Genomic DNA, 23,864 nt, shown 5'->3' with positions numbered 1-23,864 from the left:
ATTGTAATAAAAAACTAGCTGGTGAGTTAGGGTCATATTGTAATGTATGATTCCATCCTCTACCTCTGTCTTGTTGTCATGTGCTTTTGCCTTTTGATTTTGTTTTCCATTCTGTCTGCCACGCCCCTGTACTTTGTGTCCCCATCTTTTGGATATCGTTTTCAGCTGTGTCTTGTTTAGTTACCCGTTTGGTCTGTGTATTTAATCCATGTGTTTGCCCATCATGTTTATCAATTATTGCATATGCATTTCCCTATGCAAGTTCCCAACTCTTAGTAGCTTGTTTCCTTGTTCTAACGTTCATGTTCTCTAGCTCCGATTTCACGTATGTGTTTTTTCCGTGTCAGTTTTCTCTGTACTGTGTAACATCACTGTGTTTTCAGTTAGCTGTCTTTGTTTGTAGCTGTCCTTGTTCTGTAGTAGTGTCTTGACTTATGTTGGTGCCGCTACTTCCTTTTAGTTAATTATCATTGTTGTTAAATTTATATTCTCCTGCACTTGTGTCTTGTCCACACTGACCTCACATTACAGAGGCCCAGCAGCAGTCTGTTCCTGAGGCCTTCCAGATGCCTTCTCCTGAGCCCCATCAGAGGGCTACAAGGGCCACCTGGCCTGCTTCAGAGTCCTGCTAGAGTTCCTATTCCTGAGGCTCGCCTGGGGCATGTTACTGCAAATATGCCTCATTGCACTTTCCCTACTATACCTGGAGTCGCACCACAGATGGACTCTTTAGGACTCTCAGTGTTGACATTTTGACTTGTTTTTTTTTCCACAGTTCATGCCAATGTTCCCTTCTCCTGTGCCAGGTTATGGGTTAATCCCAGTTGTGGTAGCCATGCCATTTTGTGTGTGTCTGTGTCAGTGTCTGGTGTCATTGTTTCTGTCCGTATGCCCATGTCATTCCCTAAATGTTAAGTATCTTGTCCCTGTGCCCGTTTCTGTTGTACTGCATATATCTACATGACCTCCACACCTAGTCCAGATCCTGTTTTCTCTGGGTCCTTTCCAATGTCTTCACCTGTCCTCAGTCTGGCAATCCCTGTCCCAGAGACCCCAGTTTCTGTCAGTCCGAACCCTACCCAGTGCCCCATATCCCAGTGTTCTGTCCAGTCTCCCAACATCACATCCCAGTCTGTTGCTGTGCCCATTTCTGCATATCTCCCCTCAGCTATGCCCCTTGTTCCTGGTCCCACCTGACCTGCTCTGTCTTCTAATCCTGCCTTCCCTAGTGGTTTTCCTAGTCCTGTCCCAGTGCCTCGTCTTCTGTCTAGTTGTGCTCTGTCCTGTGTTCTGGTTTGTTGTCTGCTGCCTCTGCCCCTGGCTGTGCCCCGTGGATCCCCTCTCCCCTAGTTCACCGGGCCTTACTGTCCTCCCACCCCAAGACTTTCTGTATTAGTCCTTGCGTGGCAACCAGAGTGGCATGCTTAACAGGGTGGAGGGTTCTGTCACATATGTCTCTGTTTTCAGATGTGTCTTTTGTTTACTCGTGTGGGCTGTATATTTTATCCCTGTTTGTCCGTCATGTTTGTGGGTTATCGTGTGTGCATTTCCTTATGCAGGTTCCTTCACCTAGCAGCTTGTTTCCTTGTTCTAATGTTCGTGTTGTCTAGCCCCGATTTTGCGTATGTGTTTTGTGTTACTGTGTAATGTTGTTGTGTTTGCAGTTAGCTGTCCTTGTTGGTATTCTGTAGCTTGGTTAGGTGTTGACTAATGTTAGTGTCGCTATTTTCTTTTTTTTAAGTCTCATTGCTATTAAATTTATATTCTCCTGCACATGTCTTGTCCACACCAACGTCATGTTACACATATTTTGACTGCCAAGAATATAATCTGTCTGTAATTTGTTTTAATTATTGTGATATTAGTTGCACATGTTTAATACAATTTGGACATCGCTGGTTGACTGTTAGTAATATAATAGTAAAAAAAATGACAGAAATAGACATTTTAATCTAATGAATTTTTACATTTGTTTCTTGACTATACATTAAATGAATTTCATAACACACTATTTTATATGCACCGAAAGCAAACGGATTTCTTTCAGAACTTTAGTTCCTCACCAAACAAGTTCTCTGCATATATGACAATGTCTTCAAAGCTGATGGAGAATCATCATGGATATCAGGCTCAAGAACATAAAGAGCATGCAAAGATAGCTGTCATCAGAGTTTAAGAGAGTCACCTCAAAGAATATAAACTCTAAGACAGTCAATATTTCTTTATCACAGCATAATCACACACAAACAGGTGTGTCCAAACCTTGGACTAGTGCTGTGTATATATGCATGTGTATTTAACATGGTGTATTTTCCATGTTAATGTTTCAGGCTTGATTAGGGTTAGGTTGCAAACATTTTAAATGTTTTGTTTGCAGAGCAATGTTCCTTTCGTCAATGAATGGCTATTACACACCTGTCATTACATATTCTTGGAGCCTTAAGGTGTGTCAGGGCTAGCTGCCAAGGCAGCAAGAGTTACATGCTGCTTTATACGGTGACAAATGTCCAAACTCTGCACATGGAAACAGGGAGACTTCGATTGATCAGAGTGTACAATAGGAAAATACTATAGGATCAAGCTTACAGAGAGGACTTCTCAGAGGGAGATCTTTATTTGTTAGAACACATCTGATTTCTTCTGAACAAAAAAAAATGTTCAAATACAATAGATAGACCAAGATGTGCAAACATGCAGATGGTGTGAGAATCTGGACTGTGGAAAGCATCGAAGAAAAGAAACCATAAAAAAAAAACAAACAGAAGCCCAAATAAAACTACCCAATCATTTACAGATTCTAACTACCCAAAATAAACAATATAGATACAGCAGTTTGCACTCACCCTCTACCCTTACCTGTCTATACATCACATAGTAAGTCACTGTGTGTGAAGAATACGTGAGTTTATTCTAGCCTTGACTCTAATATGGCTCGTGTGACACACACCGGTTATGTGATATGTGCGTTCCACATGATTACTCAACTGAGCTATTTCTAACTCCAAACAAGCATGTATTTACACAGACAGGCCATGAATAGAACACCAAAAATCCTTCAATAATAACGGCAAATTATGCTATTGGGTTTTAATTTTTGTAAGGAAACAAATTTGCTGTGTATTTTGAGCTAATCTGTAGCCAAAGACGTATTTCTTGTGTGTGCAAACATACATGGCCAATAAAGCCTGTTCAGATTCTGATACTGGAGTTGTTGAGATACCTGGTTCAATCTCGCTCAACTTTTCTTCCAGCAGATCCATGTATAATTCATATGGATTCTGCCGATTTGGACAGACTCCAGTTGAGTTTTGCGTCTTGAATCTAAACTCCTGTACAAATCCATTTTACAGAATATGGAAACGCATGCCAGTCGCATTCATTTCACGCATTTGATTTCATTTTTGAAGATGCCATATTTGAACTTCACCTCAAGATTGATTGATGTTGTTTATAATAATGTAGGCCTACATAAAAATTAAGTAAAATTTAAATACTGTAATATCAATTTTTATTATTATTATTAGACCTTTATTTATACAGGTAGTCCCATTGAGACTTGGCGTCTCATTTACAAGAGAGACCTGTTTTACAAGAGAGACCTGTTATAACAATAACATATTGTTCAATAAGACAGATGATTTTTATTATCCTGATTGCAGGATTTCCCTGGCCAAGTGTGAACTACACGTGGTCTCTGTTTGTAGGACACAGCATAGTGTGGACCAGTGTGGTCTGTTTCTCTGGATTTACCTCAGAGGGTAAAACACTCCTTTATTTCTCTCATTCTCTTCTCATCTCAATTGGTGAAGATCAGAGATCGGCTATACATATTATATACATAATATAGCCTACATAGTAACATAATTATGGTCTAAAACATAAAATAGCCTACTCTAAAATAGGATAACTGCATTAACATATAATAACACGTGGCAAATGTCTAGATTGTATCTAATGATTCACTACCACAGCCATACTTACCAGGGACTCTGTAGTCATAGCAAAGAGTACTTTTTGCCCACTTCAGTGCTGTTTCACAAATAAAACACTACTAGTCTATTTCACAAATGACACTACAGATTTTCTGTCTTAGGTTTTAAATTATGCACCATGTCAACTTATACAGTTCTCAATGGAAGCTCTACACAAATAACTGCAAATAGAAAGTTATCTTGGCTTGTGTGGGATAAAAAAAAGTATGAATACTGTGTACTTATTTTAAAGCCTAGTTCTGAAGACAGGTAAAGATTGGGGGGGGGGAGGGGGGGGGGGGGATTGGCGAACGAAAGTTGTTCGGGGTTGGGCGCGGTGTATGGCCATTAAATGACTCGTGCGCTAGGCGCCATCCTGCAGCAATTATAGTTTATTTTCATTAATTTTCATACGGAAAACTGTATTCTGAGCTTGTGATTAGTCGGGCCCAGGCCCGCCCGTAGATCCGCCCCTGATCAGCGCTCATGTCAATATATGTGGGCCAGAACCGGGACAGATATTTTTTGCTTTTTGAGGTATTTTAGATACGCAGTCTGACCCATTAACGGACAGACACTCACGGCAGGAAACAGGTATGTAACAGACATATTTAATATTCCACACTCACTTGCGCGACGTGTGTCCTGCAGGGTTTTGTCCCATAACAAAGTTTATTCGTCAGCCCTCTTCACTACCGGACCAATTAGGGAGCTAATACGTTAGACGTACGTGCACCTCGTTCTGGACGTGTGGCTGTACCGAGGTATTAAAACAGGAGGGAGATCAGTCCGCGCCGTACAGACGCCTTCGTTTAGATCCAAGTGCTGAGAGGAAACAGTGTGCGGAAAGACCTCCCAAAGTTCAGTAGGTGATCTGTCTTCATGTTGCTGTCTTGTTACGAGAGAGTCCCGTTGTTTGGCTCCCTGTACTTACTTATAAATGGATAAACTGCTAAGGGGGGAATACTTCGGTGGTTTTCACGTCGTTATATGTTCGTAATCTACTGTTGCAGGCAATTTCGCCTGAACTGTTTTCTTCGTTTGTTGTTTCTATGTTGAAGTAACATTAGGGTAGGGATGACATGCTCGTATACAAATGAAGAAGGGGGACAGATTGATTTAAGAAATTAACAGTTAATTTTCATAGGGGCCACATGAGAAATTGGGATTGTTATGGTGGGCCAGGTCAACTAAATTCGAAAAGTCCAGTATAAAATAGGATATATATTGTTTGATTAGCTACTGTGAGCGGGTGTTAATTAAGTTGTGGTTGCTTTCCAATAAGGGCATTGTTAAACGTGCTTTCTTTAATTTGAGGGGAAGCTTAACGCTTTTAGATTTTTTGTTAAATATATTTAAAATTAGTTTAGCATAAGCGATTAATTTGTATGCAAGCATTTCTGCTACAAAAGATCCAAGTAAACTTTGTGAAACCGACCGTTTCTGAACAATTTAGCTAAAAAAAATCTGGTAGACTGATACAAACACAATTAATTTAATTACAGTTGTATATTGTTTAAGCTAGACAAGAGTTAGATTAAATTAATATCGGAGTAAATTCTGTGAAATATAGTATAAACTCAGGAATCGAAAAACATTCACGATGAAAATAGTTTAAGTTATAGTAGCATAGCAATTAATATCGGAGTAAATTCTGTGACTTATAGTATAAACTCAGGAATCGAAAAACATTCACGATGAAAATAGCTTAAGTTATGGTAGCATAGGCCTATAATATAATTAGCATAAATCTGGTGAAATATCTGTTCGAATACGGGCAAAATAGAAATATGAGAAAGAGCTGTTTTAACTACAGCCTGCATAAATGCGTGTTACATTATACCCGCGCTCCTATATTATTTTAAATGACAAAACCTCGTACTAATATTCTTAAATGTACGAGAGTTTCCCGAAACTGTTCTTACGTAACACTCGTGACGGAGTGTTTTTTCAATAGCCCTGAAATAAATGCTTTATTCTCCCGTCAAAATTAAAAAATATTTTTAACAATTTATTCTGGGTCCGGATGGGATGGCATTTGGTTGCGGACCGCAACCTAAAGATGCATCATGAAATCAGAATAGGTTTTCATATAACTGGAGGCATTCCTGGAATTGTCAGTGCAGTGGATGACACTATGATCCTCATTCATACTTCTCAGCTTCTTGTGCTGATGTCTGGTGATGTTTGTAGATGTTTGTAGACGTCTAGATGATTTTAAATTTCTTCCAGTATTTGGGTGAGTTTGTCCTTGGAAAAATCCGTTTGTGGTGCTGATGCATGAAACGTTGATTGTGTGCGCATTTATATGCGATGGAGACTAATTGAAAGTGTAAAGTAATTACTTATTATTTATTAATTTATTTCTTAATTATTTTCCCAGTTATATTTTATGGTATAAATAATGAAAAAAAAATGTAAATCAGTGATCCCGGTTTCATTTAGCGGAGCTTTTCCAGCGTAGATGCAGAGACGGAATCAACTAAGAACTACTTAAAACTTGTTTAAGAAGGCTTTTGGGAAACTCACGTAAAATTGGCGTTCTTAAAGTTACGTCGTTCTTAAAGTTCGTAAATCTCTAAGATCGTTCGTTATCGGGAAACGCACCCCAGAAATAAGCATAGTATATTGAATAGTGCGATTATCACTATTCAATAAAATAACAAAGTCCGTTCACAAAAAATATTTTTGAAAATGTGAATGTTTTTTTCTTCTGTGTGTTTGCACTTGAATTAGGCTATCTGGTCTAAAGAGAAAAACTAACGTCAGTGATGCAGACTTAAATAACTGCGACAACATTGATGAAAAATTCTTGTTGGATGATGGAGTTATTTGATCCACGTTGCTAATGTGTACAGCAAACTTTCTCTGGGTTGTTTTTGTAAAGATGAACAAAGAGAAACTCCCTTAGAAACAGTTCATATTTCTATACATTTAAAATAGAAATTTATTCTATATATTAATCTCCATTATTGGCGTGCAAGGTGAAGTTTCCCTTTTGCTTTTTTGACAAACAAATAGGTATAAAGATCTAAAATCTTTGCGCCTGCTAAAAGCAATCTTCGTTTGAGGGTAACGTGTCAATCTGTAACCGGTCGCAAACGGGAAGATGCTGGAGAAATGACGGCAATCCGGGGGAAAGGGGTTCGGGACAAGTAGAGCAGGGCGGTGATAAATTGGGTGTGCGAGCCGTGGTCAGAGTACAGTCCGAAATCCAAGATCAAAAGAGAAAAATGAAAGCTGATAAATACATACGTCTGATAGATACAGACGCGGCCATAAAACCTTCAGGCTATCTGTCCTTATCACCTTTGGTAGTTCCAGAGGAGATTTTGGTTAGATTAATCCGAAGGTCACCAGAATCAATGGTTGTACCAGAGCCGGTCTATGAGGAATCTGTTCACTTTCTATTATTCCTGTTATGTCAAAAAAATACTGCAAAACGTCGAGGACTGAGAATGAATGAGGGTGAATGAAGCTAAACAGCTAAAAACAAACATTTGAAATGTTTCCCACCACTTGATCATGATCTTTTATTTTGGAAAGTAGAAGTTGGCTGTGTATTAGCTACACTAAAAATAGAAACATTCATGTGTATTTTCTTTTTTATCAACAGCAAATGGGATTTGTAGGATCAGTAGGACGTTAGCAAACGTGTGATCGCGCTGACAGTGAAGCGCTTCGTAACACTAGCGTGAGTGACGTTTCTCCATCCTGAGGACGTAACCGGTCCTTCTCGCCAATTATCCAATATCCATCTTTTAGGTCCCGGTCTAGTGTGCATTGAGAAACAGGTGTTGTATTTACTAGCTGCGACTGTAAGCATGCTGTGTTTTGATGGCAATAAGTCACTGTTGTAGGCCTACTAGCTATATATTGTAGATCTATTTCACAATAATAACAAAAACGTTTTGTGCTGTGCGCATTTGAAACCATTGATGCAAAATGTTTCTGTGCATCGCCAAAAAAAATTATCACCACTAAAAACTAAACAACATAAATAAATTTAAAATGAACAAGTAACGTTCAACAGAAATAATTTCATCCCCTCCTGGGGTAGATTCATAGGTCCCCACCAATGTCTAGCAAATCTACATCCTTGCTGTACATGCATATATGTGTTTATATGGCAAATAAAGTTATTCCTATTGACCCAGAGCTTCTCCTAATTCTTTGGGTTAGACTGATGTCCTGTGCTTGTCTCCTAGGTGATCACACACACGTGGCCAGTGTCTGCACACACCCAGTAAATGCAGCACAGTGAACAGGAAGAGAAGGAACGTCTGACCAAGTGTCCTTCTCCTAACCTGCATGTGCCTGTTTCCACATGGACGTGGTGATGAACACAGGGCATCTGGTGAAGACTTGACTCTTTGCATGAACCCGGCTGATACCTACTGGAATCGTTTGAATTAAGCTCATCATTGTTAAAATACAGTGAACAGGAGAAAAGGAGATCTGATGCATGCAGACGCTTTGCAAACCAAAAACTTCTAACTCTATGCATTGTAGCCATTGCTCCTGCCTGATGATTTCCACATCCATTTTTTGGATTGAAAGATTTTTACACTGCCACTGGCCATAACCATCACTATGTAGAGATGTGCATACATGTAGACATACATGAAGAGAACATATCACAACATTTATATTTATATTATGGCATTTAACAGGTGCTCTTATCCAGAGCGCCTTACAAAAGTTCCTTGACTCTGGGGTTGAAGATTTTTCCTCTTCTTCACCTAAGAAATCCCAGGCCATCTCCTGCTGAGGTTAGAGATCCAGCTACCGTTGGACTGGCCACATGCATCTCACCACAAGGATCTTGTGGAGGCAGCAGTACGTGTTCATGGTGCTGCTGTGTACCATGTCGGTCACCATGTACTTGCTCAATCCCTCCTACCAGGAGATCTCGATCTTCATTGGATCGTTCCTAAACATTCGCCCCAAGTCGTGCGCCTGCCAGCAGTGCATTGTGGGGCAAGAGAATGACACATGGTTCTATGGTAAATTCAACATGTCTATCCAACCGCTGCTGACCACATCAAACAGGGACATCCCCAGTGACACCTTCAGATGGTGGATGGTGGGTAAAAAGTGTTTTTCTTTTAATATTTCACCTTTTCCCAGTCAAGTGAACTCTCGCCTGCACCTTTCATTGTTTTCCATATATTGTATTCTTTACCTAACTAGTTGAATCAGACACTCTAAAGCACAAGGTGCCCACTAACATACACTGATATATTGAATAAGACCAGTCGTGAAGGACCCTGAAACATTAGTACTGCAGATGTGTGTGTGCTGTCACGTTTGCACACACAGGTCTGATTCAACCACTATGTGCTCAGCTCAAGCAGGTGTGCAAGAATATGCAAAACTGTGCAGAGTTATTTGATAACACAAAAGTCTTTAATAATGTTGGAATTTTACTTTGTATATATAAATGGGACACCCCTCCCCCCAGAGAATTGGTATTGGTAGGTATTTTCCATAGGTATTGAGGTGGCTGGGGTCATCAAACCCATGGTCTTCTGGGTTAAGGCTGTTGGAATCTTTAGGGGTGGCGCCTGGTCTGGACTGGACTGTCTCCCATGACCATTTCTCAGGGACGGAAGGTAGAACTGGGATCAAGGAGATCGCTGGTGCAGCACCCTGTCTCCGAGCGTTGAGGGCTAACCATAACACCATTGTGAGATCCTGGGAATACCAAAGTCATATGGAAACTGAGCAGTCCTTTTTATAGGAGGAATAAAACTTTTACAGTTTCACTGTGTATTTAATGCACTCTCCAGCCATGGAGAAACAAACTATTGGAAACAAACTTTGACCTACTTTTACCGGCAATTATGTGAGGTACACATATCCTATAAATACATTTTGCAGTGCATTTTATACTGCAAATTGCTGATCACATGTAATTTAGGTAGTAAACCATTATCAACACAGCAGTGACATTCAGCTGGTGTAGTACGCACATTAAGAGTATCAGACACAGCAGAACTGCTGGAGTTTTGCATGTTTCAATGTCACTGCTGGGTCAGGAGTGATCAAGAGTGATCAGTCACCCCAAAACTCTGATCCGTACTATGCTCAGAATCTGGCCCCTGATGATGAGAAAAATATAAAGATCACTAACAAAAAACATGTAATAACAGATGAACTGATATCTCTAATTCTATGCCATAATAAATAAAATAAAAATAAAATCTAAAGCTAAGCCAATGGGAACAAAAGAGAACAAAACACAGATTTTGTTCGCACAGTGTGTGTGACAGTTTGTCGTGTGTGTGTGTGTGTGTGTGTGTGTGTGTGTGTGTGTGTGTGTGTGTGTGTGTGTGTGTGTGTGTGCGTGCGCATTTCTGTCTGTTATGAGAGTAAGCAGACCAGGACTGGCTCACACTTGTGCAATGCAATAAAGCTTTATGGATCCACCTCTGAACTTGAACATTGCTGCTCATCTACAGACAAATATACCAGGCCCAAGCTGTGATTTTTCAGAAAGTGTTTTCTGTTTTGGTTCGTTAGATCACCAGACCTTTTTAGTGTGTCGTAAACTATACACCAGATTCAAGTCATGAAGGGATCAATGTTATGAATATGCATTACGCACATATCACATATTCATACCACCACAACTCTTTCCACGTGTGTGTGTGTGTGTGTGTGTGTGTGTGTAGAAGCTACAGAAGGAGCATAAGCCATCCAACCTAACTGAGGTCCTAGACAAGCTGTTCCACATCATCCCAGGAGAAGAGAACTACATGGATGCCAGACCGTCCCGCTGCCGCACGTGTGCCGTGGTCGGGAATTCCGGAAACCTCCGCTTATCCTGTTATGGGGATTTCATTGACTCCAATGATTTTGTCATCCGGTAAAAGGCCATCTTATGAATCAGAGTCCACAAAAGTTTTACAGTTTTTTCCAATATAGTTATATGGAACCAGATGGAACCAGTTCCCCATTTCAACTTCCTCAAAAAAAAATTTTTATGAGGTTTTATCTAGTGTGCCATGACAGATTTAGCAAACCCCTGATAATGAATCAGTATATTTGCACAAAGGCTTTTGTAAGATTTCTGTCTACAGCTTATTGACTTTGAAACAGGCATTTGTCATTAGTAAGGAGTTTGAGTAGTGCAAAATACACATGTTAAAGGCTGGGAGGCGGTGCTAGGTCATAGGATAAAGGTCAGCGTGTCTGTTGCTTTGATGGCAACAGCCAATGGTAATGAGGGCATCGGCCCTTCAAACACACAGGTCACCATTGATTATGAGGATGACCGTGGTTTTGGCATCCACAAACAGCTGAATTTCAACAGCTGGTTTTACAAATGTGCACTAAAGAGACTAAAACAGTATTAAAATGTCCTAAACAAGAAAATTAGAATGCAGTTCTAAACAAGAAAATTAGAGTACAATTTTAAACAAGAAAATTTGAGTGCAGTTAGAGTCCAGACTTTCCCTACTCAAGCACAGAGGTACAGAATTAACTCAACAATTTAAATAGTATTGTTTAATTGGTATTCTCTGATTTGAAATAGTAAATTGAACAACAGAAGATGACTGATGTGGCAAGTGATGTAAAAAGTACTGAGCTCTGATTCAGAGCACCAAGGTTTTGAGGTTACTGCTGACTTTCTCAGCTACTGTCCATCATTCATACAGAGCTGTCGGGCACCTAACAGACATTTAAAGTAGACAGTGAACATCACCAAACAGATGTGTGAAAGTGGGGATGACGTGTGAATTCAGAAGTAGTGTCCTGTAGATGGCTGTAAATTTTCTTGAGGCCTAAAAAACACAGAGAGCCCAGGAATGAAACTGAGAGGACACTGTGAAGAGGTTGTGGTGTAAACAAACGAATGAAACACAGGTAACTAGTGTGTTTGTGTGTTTTTTCAGAATAAACAAGGCTCCCACGAAGGGATACGAGCGTGATGTGGGATCCAGGACCACACACCATGTGATGTACCCAGAGAGTGCCATTGACCTGAATGACGCCACCAGTCTATTGCTGGTACCTTTCAAAATCCTGGATCTGGAGTGGCTTATTAGTGCCCTGACCACAGGAAACATCACACGGTAAATACCGCATAGTTAAACTGGAGGTAGAACTGCAATCTTCAAGATATTGATTCAACTTGAACAGGGTCGTGACTCTCTTTATCATAATGATGATATTATTTTTGTAATGTAATTTCTGCATTTATTTAATATGTTAAAAGTATTTGTTTTATATTTCAATTTTATAAAATTACATTTAAAGCATGTTACTCTTTTTTTAAAAATTACTCATTCACAGCATTAAATGACTTTTCCACATCTCTCTCTGTCTCAGCACATACGCCCGTGTCATGTCTCGAATCAAAGCGAACAGGAATAAGGTGAGTTTCTTTTTGATCAAACATCAAATGCAATTCTTTGACCCCCTGATTACTGCTGCCCCTGTATCTCCTCTTAGAACAAGGAGATTTACATCCACAGTGAGGTTCACTGCTGTCCTTTGTCGTTGTTTCGTCTCACAGATTCTGGTGATTAGCCCAACCTTCCAAAGGTACATCCATGACTCCTGGCTTGAAGGTCATGGGAGATATTCGTCCACTGGTTTTATCGCCCTCATCTTTGCTCTTCACGTGTGTGACGAGGTATTTGTAATGATTTCGTTTTCTATAACTTCTTATCCTGAAGCAGTTTTTATCTGTTTTACTTGACTGAGCAGACTTGCCTATAGTACAGTGGTGCAGTGCTGCCCTCTTGAGGCCTGTGTGTTAACCTCAGCTATTTTCATTCATGCAATTATACAAGTGTGCAATCACCAGTCTGGGATGAGCACACTTTCAAACATTTTATTCTGTGGAACAAACTCAGATCAAAAACATGATGCCATAATAAGGTCATTCCAAAGTGCAGCTTGTTGGCTTTCAGAAACACTAAAAGAAAAAAAACATTGTGGAAACAAATTAAATGTTCCTTTGGAATCACTCAATTCTGAGAAAAAAAATATGGAATCATGAAAAACAGATAAACAAAAGAACATTCAAAATATATCACTAATAATTAGTTGCACCACCTTTGGCTTTTATAACGGCTTCCAGTCTCTGAGGCATGGACTTGATGAGTGACAAACAGTATTCTTCATCAATTTGGTGCCAACTCTCTTTGATAGCAGTTGCCAGATCAGCTTTGTAGGTCAGAGCCTTCTTGAGGACCATTTTTTTCAATTGGGTGGAGATCTGGACTATTTGCAGGCCATAACATCGACTGAATGTGTCTTTCTCCAAGGAATGCCTTCACTGTTTTTTCCCTATGGTACGATGCATTGTCATCTTGGAAAATTATTTCATCATCTCCAAACATCTGTTCAATTGAAGGGATGAGAAAACTGTCCAAAATGTCAATGTAAACTTGTGCATTGATAGAAGAATTAACCACAGTCATCTCCCCAGTGCTGCCCAATATATATATCCAGCAGCATCATTACAGTAGGAAAAAAGAGAAGAGGAGAAAAAAAGAATGGATATACACACAGATTAATAACTAAAAAAGCTAATACTTAATTTATTATTATTATTATTATTATTATTATTATTATTATTATTATTATTATTATTATTAATAGTAAAAAACAATAGAATATTCGAGCCAAAGTGTCCAGCAGAAGGGGTATTGCACATAATTTAACTATTGCACTCAGTTTTAAAAAAGAAAAAAATATTGCACAGTTTGGTGATCCTTTGGAGTTATAGTATATAGCCAGTTATTTTGCTTTTTATCAGTCCGTTTTCCTGTGACCCCTCCTCCCCTGCAAAGAGGTGTTGTACAGTCCAATGGCCTGAAAGACAAAGGAGTTTTTAAGTCTGTTGGTGCTGCACTTGGGAAGGAGCAGTCGGTCACTGAACACACTCCTCTGGTTACCGATGACAGAATTCAGAGGATGACTGGCATCATCCATAATGCCCAGCAGTTTGTCCATGGTCCTCTTCTCTGCCATAGTCACCAGAGTCCAGCTTCATGCCGACCACTGAGCTAGCCTGTCTGATCAGTTTGTTCAGCCTGGATGTGTCCTTCTTGGATATGCTGCCCCCCCCAGCACACCACAGTGTAGAACAGGACACTGGCAACCACAGACTGATAAAATATCCACAGGAGTTTCCGGCAGATACCAAACGATCGCAGCAGAAAGTACAGCCTGCTCTGTCCCTTCCTGTACAGGTGGTTATTGTTGCAGGACCAGTCCAGCTTGTTGTCCAGCCACAGCCCAAGGTACTTGTAGGAGTCCACAGTCTCCACGTCAACACCCTCTATTAGAACTGGTTGTGACTTTGGCCTGGACTTCCCAAAGTCAATGACCAGCTCCTTGGTTTTTGAGGAGTTGAGCTGCTGTGGCACTGTGGCTGCTGTGGCACCAGACAGTGAAGTCCCTCACCAGGCTCCTGTACTCCTCCTCTTGGTCATCCCTGAGACACCCTACAATAGCTGAGTCATCGGCAAACCTCTGTATATGACACAACTCCAAGTTGTAGCAAAAGTCTGCAGAGTACAGGGTGAAGAGAAGAGGGGCCAGCACCATGCCCTGTGGAGCTCCAATACTGCTGATCACAGTGTCAGACGTGGTGTCCTTCAGCCTGACGTACTGTGGCCTGTCCGTAAGGTAGCTGTAGATCCATGTGACCAGGCAGGGGTCCACTCGCATCCTGTTCAGTCCTGGAGCATAAGGGGCTGGATGGTGTTGAAGGCACTCGAAAAATCCAAGAAGAGGATCCTCACAGTGCCTTTTCCCTTATCCAGGTGTAAGTGGGCTTGGTGTAGAAGGTAGAGGATGGCATCTTCTACACCAACACCTGTCCGGCACACAAACTGCAGACAGTCCTGGGCATGTTGCACCTGTGGTCTGAGGAGACAGAGAAAGAGCCGCTCAAAGGTCTTCATAAGGTGTGACGTGAGTGCTACTGGTCGGAAGTCGTTCAGTTCACTGGTCCGGTTCTTTTTGGGCACAGGAACAATACACAAGGCCTTCCAGAGAGTAGGCACTCACCAGTTGTAAGCTGAGGATGAAGACACGTTGAAGTGGTTCACCCAGTTCCGCAGCGCAGGTCTTAAGTAAACGTGGACGTTTACTTATAAGAAGATATTCATTTCGTTGGCCTTTTCAGCAGTCCCTCCTATGACTCTGGTCTTTGTGTTGTGACCAGTGATGGTCTTAACACCTTTCCAGACCTCCCTCATGTTGTTCTCCTCAAGCTTTTGCTCCACCTTTCTCCTGTAGCTTCCCTCACACAGCATTTCACCTCCTGCTGTGCTGCTTTCATCGCTCACCTGTCCCTGCTCCGGAATGCAGCTTTCTGTTGAGAACAGCTTTGACCTCCTGCGTTACCCATGGCTTGTTGTTAGGGTAGCATCATACAGTCTTCATGGGGGGAAACCACATCTACCTCTTTATAAATCTCACTGGAATGGCACCAAACAAAAGTTCCAGCATCATCACCTTGTCCAATGGAGATTCTTGACTCATCACTGAAGATAACTTTCATCCAGTCATCCACAGTCCATGATTGTGTGACGACGGGTGTGTACGATCGGCACACACCGCGTCAGAAAATGTAGAGAAAGATAGACCGAAGCGCAGTATGAAGCAGGCAGGACATAAAGCCAGCAAACCCAAACTGTGTGCACACGAAAACATGCACACAAGCAAACATAAAAACGAAACTACAGGACGCGGAATAAACTCAACGCGTGATAACGAAACTAAAAGGACGCGGAAAACTCGACGCGTAAAAATAAACAAAACCGTGAACACACGGGAGAGGAAATAACAAAGACAATGGAAAGAATGCGGAATAACTTCGACGCATGACAAAGGAACTAAGGACGCCAGGGGAAGACTGGCAGCAGGCGAACACAGCAACAAAACAAAACCCTTCCCAAAATAAAAGAGTAACGGATAGGAAGAGAGATAGCTGGAGGAAAACTTGAGATGAGCCAGTAAGCGGCGCAGGAGATTAAGGTGGCGAGACACCTTACAACAAAATGCAACACCAGAGAAAACAGAGAAGGGCTGATAGCGTACCGGCAAGACCAAAACAAATCAGCAATGACCCGTCTCCACAAGCTTCTTTAAGAAGCCATGGCAACAGGTGAAACGGATCATTGCTGATTGCACCGATTCAGTCTAGGACTGACTCGGGTGCCTCTTGTGGAGGTAGAAGGCGTGGCATCCGAGCCAGCCCTGACAGATTGTCTCTCCTTAGCACATTGCAGTCTTGTTCTTTTCTATTTAGGTGTCAATTATGGTTTTCTTTTAGCTTTCCTGTATTAAAACCAGTGGTGGACAGTAACTAAGTAAATGTAATTCGTTACTGTACTTAAGTAACATTTCCATGTATCTGTACTTTACTCAAGAACTTTTATTTGGTGAGACTTTATACTTTTACTTCACTACATTTCAAAGCGAAAATTTTTACTTTTCACTTCGTTACATTTACAGAAACATCTAGTTCCTTTTTCATTTTTAAATCAACGCTTAATAAAATACCGACAGGTCAAAGTGTACCGTGTCACAGACTATAACCAATCAGCGCTCAGTAAGAGATTAAGATTTGTACGCTAAATGGCTGAGGATCTGACATGGCTGCAACAGATGGCTTCCCCCAACACCCCTGACCTTATTTAGCCCAATTGTTTGAATTCCTCGAAAAGAAAAATGATTCGTGTTCCTCCTCTGCATTGCGAAGAACACATCGCTGTCATCATTTATGAACTCGCCGTCAAACTTGAAAAAACACATCGAAGTAAGATGAGTTAGATGAGTAGGTTTATATACCCTGGTTAATTATATCACATTGAAATACACTACATTTAACAGATGCTTTTATCCAAAGCAGTGTGCTAGTACCCAAATTGCAATCTGTGGAGATGCTAAACGCCAGTTTAACACAGGAGACTCCCACATCAAACGTTAAAGCCGGGGACACATACACGCGAATTTGGCCAAGCGAAGCGAACTTCGCAATTCATTCCTATGAGGGAGGCGAAGGCAAGCAAATATGAGCGAAGCAAAATTATTAAAATTATTATAAAAATTATTATTATCAGGCAGGGGCGATTTTAGGATCTGGTCTTTAGGGGTGCCCAGCCCCCAGTGCTCACAGAGGCACAATACCAAAGTATTGCGCAGGTGCAGAGCAAGGTTTTTGCATAATATAATATTTTAAAAATGTGTTGAGCCAGGGGGTGCTGAGCAACTTCACGGTGGTGCTCTAGCACCACTAAAAATACCCTAGCCTCGCCCCTGTTATCAGGGTTGGGTGGCGGGGCGGCGGCATGTGTGTAAAATGTTGGTGGGGTGGCGTCGAGTGTAAATTGTTGGACACAAATTAAGTATTATATCGCGATCGATCGATCGCCAGTGGTTGGTGCCAGAGCGAACTAGTAGGCCTAACTCATTGAATCATATATGTAGATCGGAGATAAATAAACTGGATTTTTTTTTTCAGTGTGAGAAATCGGATGTATGTCGTGTGAGCGAGTGAAGACGGTCTCTGGTAAAGACAGTCAATGCGTGTGTGTCACGTATGACCGTGCCCCCCTCCGTTAGCTGTCACTCCAAACTCCCTCGTGTCTGTGTTTCGTACCTGTTTACCCCGCCCGCTCGTTCGTCTCTGTGATTACCTTGTTTGTTACCACGCCCCGTGTTATTACCGTCACCTGCCCCTCGTTAGATTCCTTGTATTTAAGCCCCTGAGTCTCCCTTGTCCTTTGTCTGGTATTTTGTGTGATTGATTTGGATGTTTGACTGTTTGCTCATCGTATACCTGGCCGTAGTGTGTTCTTGTTTTTGATTCTTTTCTGTACTCGTGTTCCCCTGTCGTTGTTATGCCCGTGTTTGCGTGTTATACGGACTGCCCTCCTGTTATTGACCCTGCCTGGCTAAGCGACGACGATGATGGTAACTCCTTTAATAAATCTCGCTCTTCTCAGCGATTGTGTCCGTCTCCTCGCTCCGTGGCGCGAGCCACGTTACATAATACCAGACCTTACAAGGACACAGCGAGAGAGCGAGACTCTGGTAAGTTCAATCGCTGTAATGAGATGTTGGCTGGTTTAATTCGGTTCGACTCTCCGGTATTACAGCGTGAACGAACCAGAGACAGGAATTCCCCTTGCGCTGTGGGTACAGGGGAGTCTCGTCGCTGTAAAAACAAGGCGAAATCACTTTCGGTTTCTAGCTTTAGCGACGAGCTCCCTGATAAGCGCTACGTGTCTGCCCGACTCGACACACGCTACAGGGAGGAGCAACCTGTAGCGCGAGATTCGGGTAGACGGAATGAATGTGCAGACGAGCGTTGGCTTGGCTCTCGGTTGGCTTTCAAAAGCCATTGTGAGCTCCCGATACCTCCGACGAGGTGGAGTCACAATGAAAGCCACCGAGAAGCAGTTGTGTCTGTATGTTCTTCCAGGCGCAGACCAGACCGGGGAAGGAAGACCACGCCCCCGGTTCAGAGCCCCGCCGCCACAGCGCATGACATCGTCGTCCTCCCGGAAGCCGCTCCCCGAAGGCCCCCCAAGAAATTTTTGGGGGGGGAGTACTAGCCACTCAACCCAGGAGTGGCCGGCTCGGACCCCCGGTGACGTCAGTATGGCGGTCACGCCCCCCGAGGACGTCAGTATGGCGGACACGCCCCCCGAGGACGTCAGTATGGCGGACACGCCCCCCGAGGACGTCAGTATGGCGGACACGCCCCCCGAGGACGTCAGTGCGGCGACTCCGCCCCCCGAGGACGTCAGTGCGGCGACTCCGCCCCCCGAGGACGTCAGTGCGGCGACTCCGCCCCCCGAGGACGTCAGTGCGGCGACTCCGCCCCCCGAGGACGTCAGTGCGGCGACTCCGCCCCCCGAGGACGTCATGTCACGTCTGCGGCCTGTTCCCGCGATCCCGAGGAGGTCGTCCACGCCGGTTCCTGTCCCCGCTGCCCGTCGGCAGTCCACGCCGGCTCCTGTTCCCGCTGCCCGCCTGCCGGCTCCTGTTCCCGCTGCCCGCCTGCCGGCTCCTGTTCCCGCTGCCCGCCTGCCGGCTCCTGTCCCCGCTGCCCGCCTGCCGGCTCCTGTCCCCGCTGCCCGCCAGCGGACCTCGCCTGTCCCCGCTGCCCGCCAGCGGACCTCGCCTGTCCCCGCTGCCCGCCAGCGGACCTCGCCTGTTGCCCTTGGGACTGTGCTGCCCCCTGTTGGGCATGGACTTTGTGTTCCCCCTGCTCCGCCATGTGCCTCCTATGTTCCGTTGCCCGTGTTCCCCTTGCTCCCTGGTCCCATCCCTGGTTTTGTTTTGGTCCCTGTCCCCATGGTTGTGTCTGTTCGTGTCCATGTTCCTGTTCCTGTGTCTGTTTCCTGTGGTGTCATCTCTGTCCCTGTCCCCATGTCTGTTCCCCAAGTTGTCACCCACCTTGTGCCAGTGCCTGTCTCCATTGTTCATGGTGTCTTTGCCTCTGTGTTTGCCTCCGCCCTGTCCCCTGGCCCCGCTCCCGTGTCTGTTCCCGGTCCTGTCTCGTCTGGCCCTGCCCCTATTCCTCGCCCTGGCCCTGTCGGGTCTCATTGTGTCCCCTGTTCTGCCCAGTCCCTACCCGGCTCCTGGCCAGGCTCTGCTCCCCTGTCTCCAGTCCCTGCCATGCCCCTGGTCCCTTGTCCTGTGTCCCGTGGTCCCCTGCCCTGTCTGCCCTTGCGTGCCCCGGAGTGGCACGCCTTGAGGGGGAGTACTGTCACGTATGACCGTGCCCCCCTCCGTTAGCTGTCACTCCAAACTCCCTCGTGTCTGTGTTTCGTACCTGTTTACCCCGCCCGCTCGTTCGTCTCTGTGATTACCTTGTTTGTTACCACGCCCCGTGTTATTACCGTCACCTGCCCCTCGTTAGATTCCTTGTATTTAAGCCCCTGAGTCTCCCTTGTCCTTTGTCTGGTATTTTGTGTGATTGATTTGGATGTTTGACTGTTTGCTCATCGTATACCTGGCCGTAGTGTGTTCTTGTTTTTGATTCTTTTCTGTACTCGTGTTCCCCTGTCGTTGTTATGCCCGTGTTTGCGTGTTATACGGACTGCCCTCCTGTTATTGACCCTGCCTGGCTAAGCGACGACGATGATGGTAACTCCTTTAATAAATCTCGCTCTTCTCAGCGATTGTGTCCGTCTCCTCGCTCCGTGGCGCGAGCCACGTTACAGTGTGTCTCACGCTCATTGTGTGAGAGTTGGAAACCCTGATTATTATTATTATATGAATTATTCGGCCAAGTTTAATATTATGAGTTCAGTAGCTTCTAGCTTCCCTGTCCCGCCATGTGGTGGACAACGTAGAACCTCAGAAAAAGTCCCCCAAGCTAGGACTGAAGTGACCGGTTCGAAATTATTGTTCTGTTTGGTGGTGAATTATGTTTTCATATTAAACGGTTTGTCCACTTGTCTACCTTTCTAGTGTGAATTATTAATATGGATAAAGTTTGGAAATGAATGTCGTGAGGATAATATAGGCTAGTTTTGTGTATTTTGTGTTTGCTAGGCAAATGTAAGGCAAGGGTTTGTTTCCTGTTCACCTGTTGATCGATTAGGCCTAGGGGTTTTGATGTGACGCTAAGATAAAATGTTTTTACTTTTACTTTTAGTACTTAAGTATTTTTGAAGGCAGATACTTTTGTACTTCTACTCAAGTAAAAAATTGAGGTGAATACTTTTACTTGAGTAATATTCAATGCAAGGTAACTGTACTTTTACTCAAGTACATAAATGGGTGTACTTCGTCCACCACTGATTAAAACCCCATTTCATTTAAATGATTTCTTATGTTTCGGTCACATACATTGACTCCAGCTTTCTCCCATTTATGCTTAATCTGTTTAGGTTCTTTTCCCGTTTTCAAGAAAATTGGCCGTAAGTTCTTTGTCTTGACGCTTTGAGGTCTTTCTTGGTCTACCAGTACGCTTGGCTTCAACAACCATTCCATGCTGTTTGTATTTGGTCCATATCTTGGATACAGCTGATTGTGAACAGCCCACATCTTTAGCAATCATGCGTGAAGAGTTACCGTCTTCAAGAAGTTTCACAATCCTTTCTTTTGTTTCCAAAGACATTTCTCTTGTTGGAGCCATGGTTCTTGCCACTCCACTTCGGCCAGCAGCCCTCCAAGGTGTCATGACTGCAGGTGTTTTTAACTGCAGACTAACGAGCAGATCTAATCTGAGGCAGATGTCCATTTAGGGAATGGAAATTTACTGGGTTTGTCCTTATTTTTTACATCCAATTTGAGTGATCCATATTTTTTTCCTCAGAATTGAGTGATTCCATATTTATTCCCTGTGCTTGCTCAATAAAAGTAACATTTACTTTGTTTCCACAATGCTTTTTTTTCTTTTAGTGTTTCTGAAAGCCAACAAGTTGCACTTTTTGTTCTACAGAATAAAATGTCTGAATGACCAGACTGGTGATTCCATACCTTTTGCCAGGGGTTGTAATAAAATGAAAATGACGACTTCAGGTGATCTGCAACACAGCAAGAAGCTATATAACAATTAAATAGACATTTTGAATAAATGTGATCCATTAAAGGGTTGTGAAAAAATTAAATATATGAATATGATTTTTGACATAGAGAGACATCCAGTGCGGGTCTGGCACTCCTCTAGGTGTGCACCCTGACACATGCTCTCTTCCCAGGTCAATGTATTTGGGTTCGGAGCCGATCAAAATGGAAACTGGCACCATTACTGGGAGAAGAACACTATTCCCTCAGGCTTCCGGAAAACGGGCGTCCACGATGGAGACCAACAGCACTTCATCATTCAGACTTTAGCGGAAAAAGGCAAGATTACAGTGTTCAAAGGAATTACATGGTCTTAATTTCAGTGCACACTGAGACACTAAGTCAGCAAAGAAAAGAGACTTTTCCTCCTGTTGATTTTTATCCATACTTAAATGACAGAGTCTCTAGAAATTGTGTCTAGAAATGTTACATATTACATATTTTACATATGGTGATGGAAGGTTTAGATTTTTGGATTTTCACCTTTTGTAAAGAAGAGACACTTCCTTTCCCAGCGGGGATACATGACAGGACATTGTGCCTGTTATAGCATCTCAGTCAGACGTATCTCAGAGATTACATTCTCAGCAATGATGAGTTGAACACTTCATTGATCACTTACAGAATAACAGGGAGAGTACATGAGAGACACAAAGTTTGTTGTTTCAGCATTGTGTCAGATGTTACACTTTTAGAAAGTGGCTTTTAATTTTGTAAATTAAAAATCTAATAATTTTTTTACATTGCATGAATATTTGATGTTTGGGTTTCCGTTCTGTTTCTTGTTCTATGCTGTTTCAACTCCCACCAGCAATACAGAAACATTCTGTGATGTTTTCTTTTTGCAATTCATAAAGTAATTCTGTGAATAAAAAAAAAACAAAAAAACATTTTGTTGTTTCATCTTTTATTATAACCTAGTTTAAAATAAATATGTAGTTTAAAAATACATATAAATACATTTCTGACTGGCCCACAGATTCACATCATCTGGGTTTGCTTTCTTCAGTAAATTTCTACAGCCCCAGCAGTCAGTATGACCTGATGATTATGGAAACACACTTCAGCTGTAGTGCTGACTGTTCAAACTAAACCCAACATGTGGAAACAGAAGAGACCACGTCCCACACCTCATCATTTATCCTGTGCAGTTTAGCACCTTGTAAACTACACTCCAGACAGACTACAAACCTACCTTACTGCACCATCTGAGTATTATTCAAATGGGAAATCTTTGAAGAACAATTCATAAATAAAAATAAATTAGTCCTTTTAACCAAAAAGAGAAAATACAATTTCAACCAGGTATAAAAATATCTAATGTAAAGAAAAATAAAAACTTAAACAAAAAATGATAATGATTAGCATAAATTCCGATATTCACAAAATAAAACTACAACAGATTAAAAAAAATAATAAATGCATAATAATTTTACCAAATGCATTAGATACAAATAAATAAATAATTGGTGGGATTCAAGAATGTGGGTTCATTGCCTATGCTCAGTCTGACCAGATGTAAGTCTTCATGCTGGAGTCTAAGACCAGTGTGCAGAGGGCATTTAAAACTAAGGTGACTTTTGGTTTCACTGGTTCTTTTTCAAACTCCCCTTTGTCACAGCCTGTATCACACTGTCATTTTACTGGCCTTTACTGGCATATGCATCGTTAGCCTGGTTTCACCTTAACCCTTACGGCACTGATTCGATGCAATTTCTCAAGTATAGTCATCATGGTATGCTAATGTTTAAAAAAGTTCAACAGTCATCAGTTAGCATTCTTAAGGCTGGTGTCGATCTAAAAACTAATTACAATGATGAATTATTGGCTTCAAGGGTCCATTCCTGCACCTGCAGCAGGAGGGCAAATTAAAGACTGCTGCCTGCAGTTTCACTGCTTCATTGTGCCAACTGGGGCAAAGCGCTTTTCCACATTATTCCACAGCCACAGACCAGGCTGGAGACATTCTGGTAAAGTACAATGAAGGAATTGTTTTGTGATGACTTTGCAGTATTATTTTAATATTATAAGATCACGACAATCTTATTGCACTTAAGACGACATGAACAGGAAAAGAAAAACAGCCATGTTAAATGACCACACTTGGAAGAATTATGCTTGGCACTGCTTTTGGTTATGAAAGAGAAAACATTTATGCACTGTGCAATAGTTTCATAATGATCCTGGCTGAAAACTCTTCTACAGTATCATGTGGGATTCCTCTCTGTAGACTTGTGTTCACTCCTCAAACCAAAACTGATTAATTGGTTAAACAGTCTGACCTCACAAATATGAAACAAGCTCATGAAATGTTCCAAACTAACATGCCACCAC

At 42.4% G+C, this 23,864-nt stretch overlaps 1 protein-coding gene across 5 annotated transcripts; it reads left to right on the top strand.

Moving 5' to 3' along the window:
* The first annotated feature begins 4,442 nt into the window (after window positions 1-4,442).
* LOC143514628 (CMP-N-acetylneuraminate-beta-galactosamide-alpha-2,3-sialyltransferase 1-like) lies at window positions 4,443-22,408 on the top strand. Of its 5 annotated transcripts, none has more exons than XM_077006049.1 (7): window positions 4,443-4,565; window positions 8,180-9,057; window positions 10,649-10,842; window positions 11,873-12,052; window positions 12,309-12,354; window positions 12,496-12,615; window positions 21,665-22,408. In XM_077006049.1, exons 2-7 carry the CDS (start codon window positions 8,776-8,778, stop codon window positions 21,845-21,847), a joined length of 1,005 nt encoding a protein of 334 aa, XP_076862164.1. In that variant the 5' UTR covers window positions 4,443-4,565; window positions 8,180-8,775; the 3' UTR covers window positions 21,848-22,408. The 5 variants fall into 5 exon arrangements, with proteins under 5 accessions (XP_076862164.1, XP_076862162.1, XP_076862163.1 ...); XM_077006047.1 differs by lacking the exon at window positions 4,443-4,565 and adding an exon at window positions 4,774-4,836; XM_077006048.1 differs by lacking the exon at window positions 4,443-4,565 and adding an exon at window positions 4,783-4,840.
* Window positions 22,409-23,864: the final 1,456 nt, after the last annotated feature.

Source organism: Brachyhypopomus gauderio, chromosome 5 (assembly GCF_052324685.1).
Source record: "Brachyhypopomus gauderio isolate BG-103 chromosome 5, BGAUD_0.2, whole genome shotgun sequence".
NCBI classification, from domain to species: Eukaryota; Metazoa; Chordata; class Actinopteri; order Gymnotiformes; family Hypopomidae; genus Brachyhypopomus; species Brachyhypopomus gauderio.
This window is presented reverse-complemented; position numbering and strand designations above follow the sequence as displayed.

Coding starts and splice junctions, on each gene's coding strand:
- LOC143514628 (XM_077006049.1), top strand. CDS start 8,776: ATGCATCTCACCACAAGGATCTTGTGGAGGCAGCAGTACGTGTTCATG. Junction 12,355..12,495: donor TCAAAGCGAACAGGAATAAG/GTGAGTTTCTTT, acceptor TTCGTCTCACAG/ATTCTGGTGATTAGCCCAAC. Junction 12,616..21,664: donor CTCTTCACGTGTGTGACGAG/GTATTTGTAATG, acceptor CTCTCTTCCCAG/GTCAATGTATTTGGGTTCGG.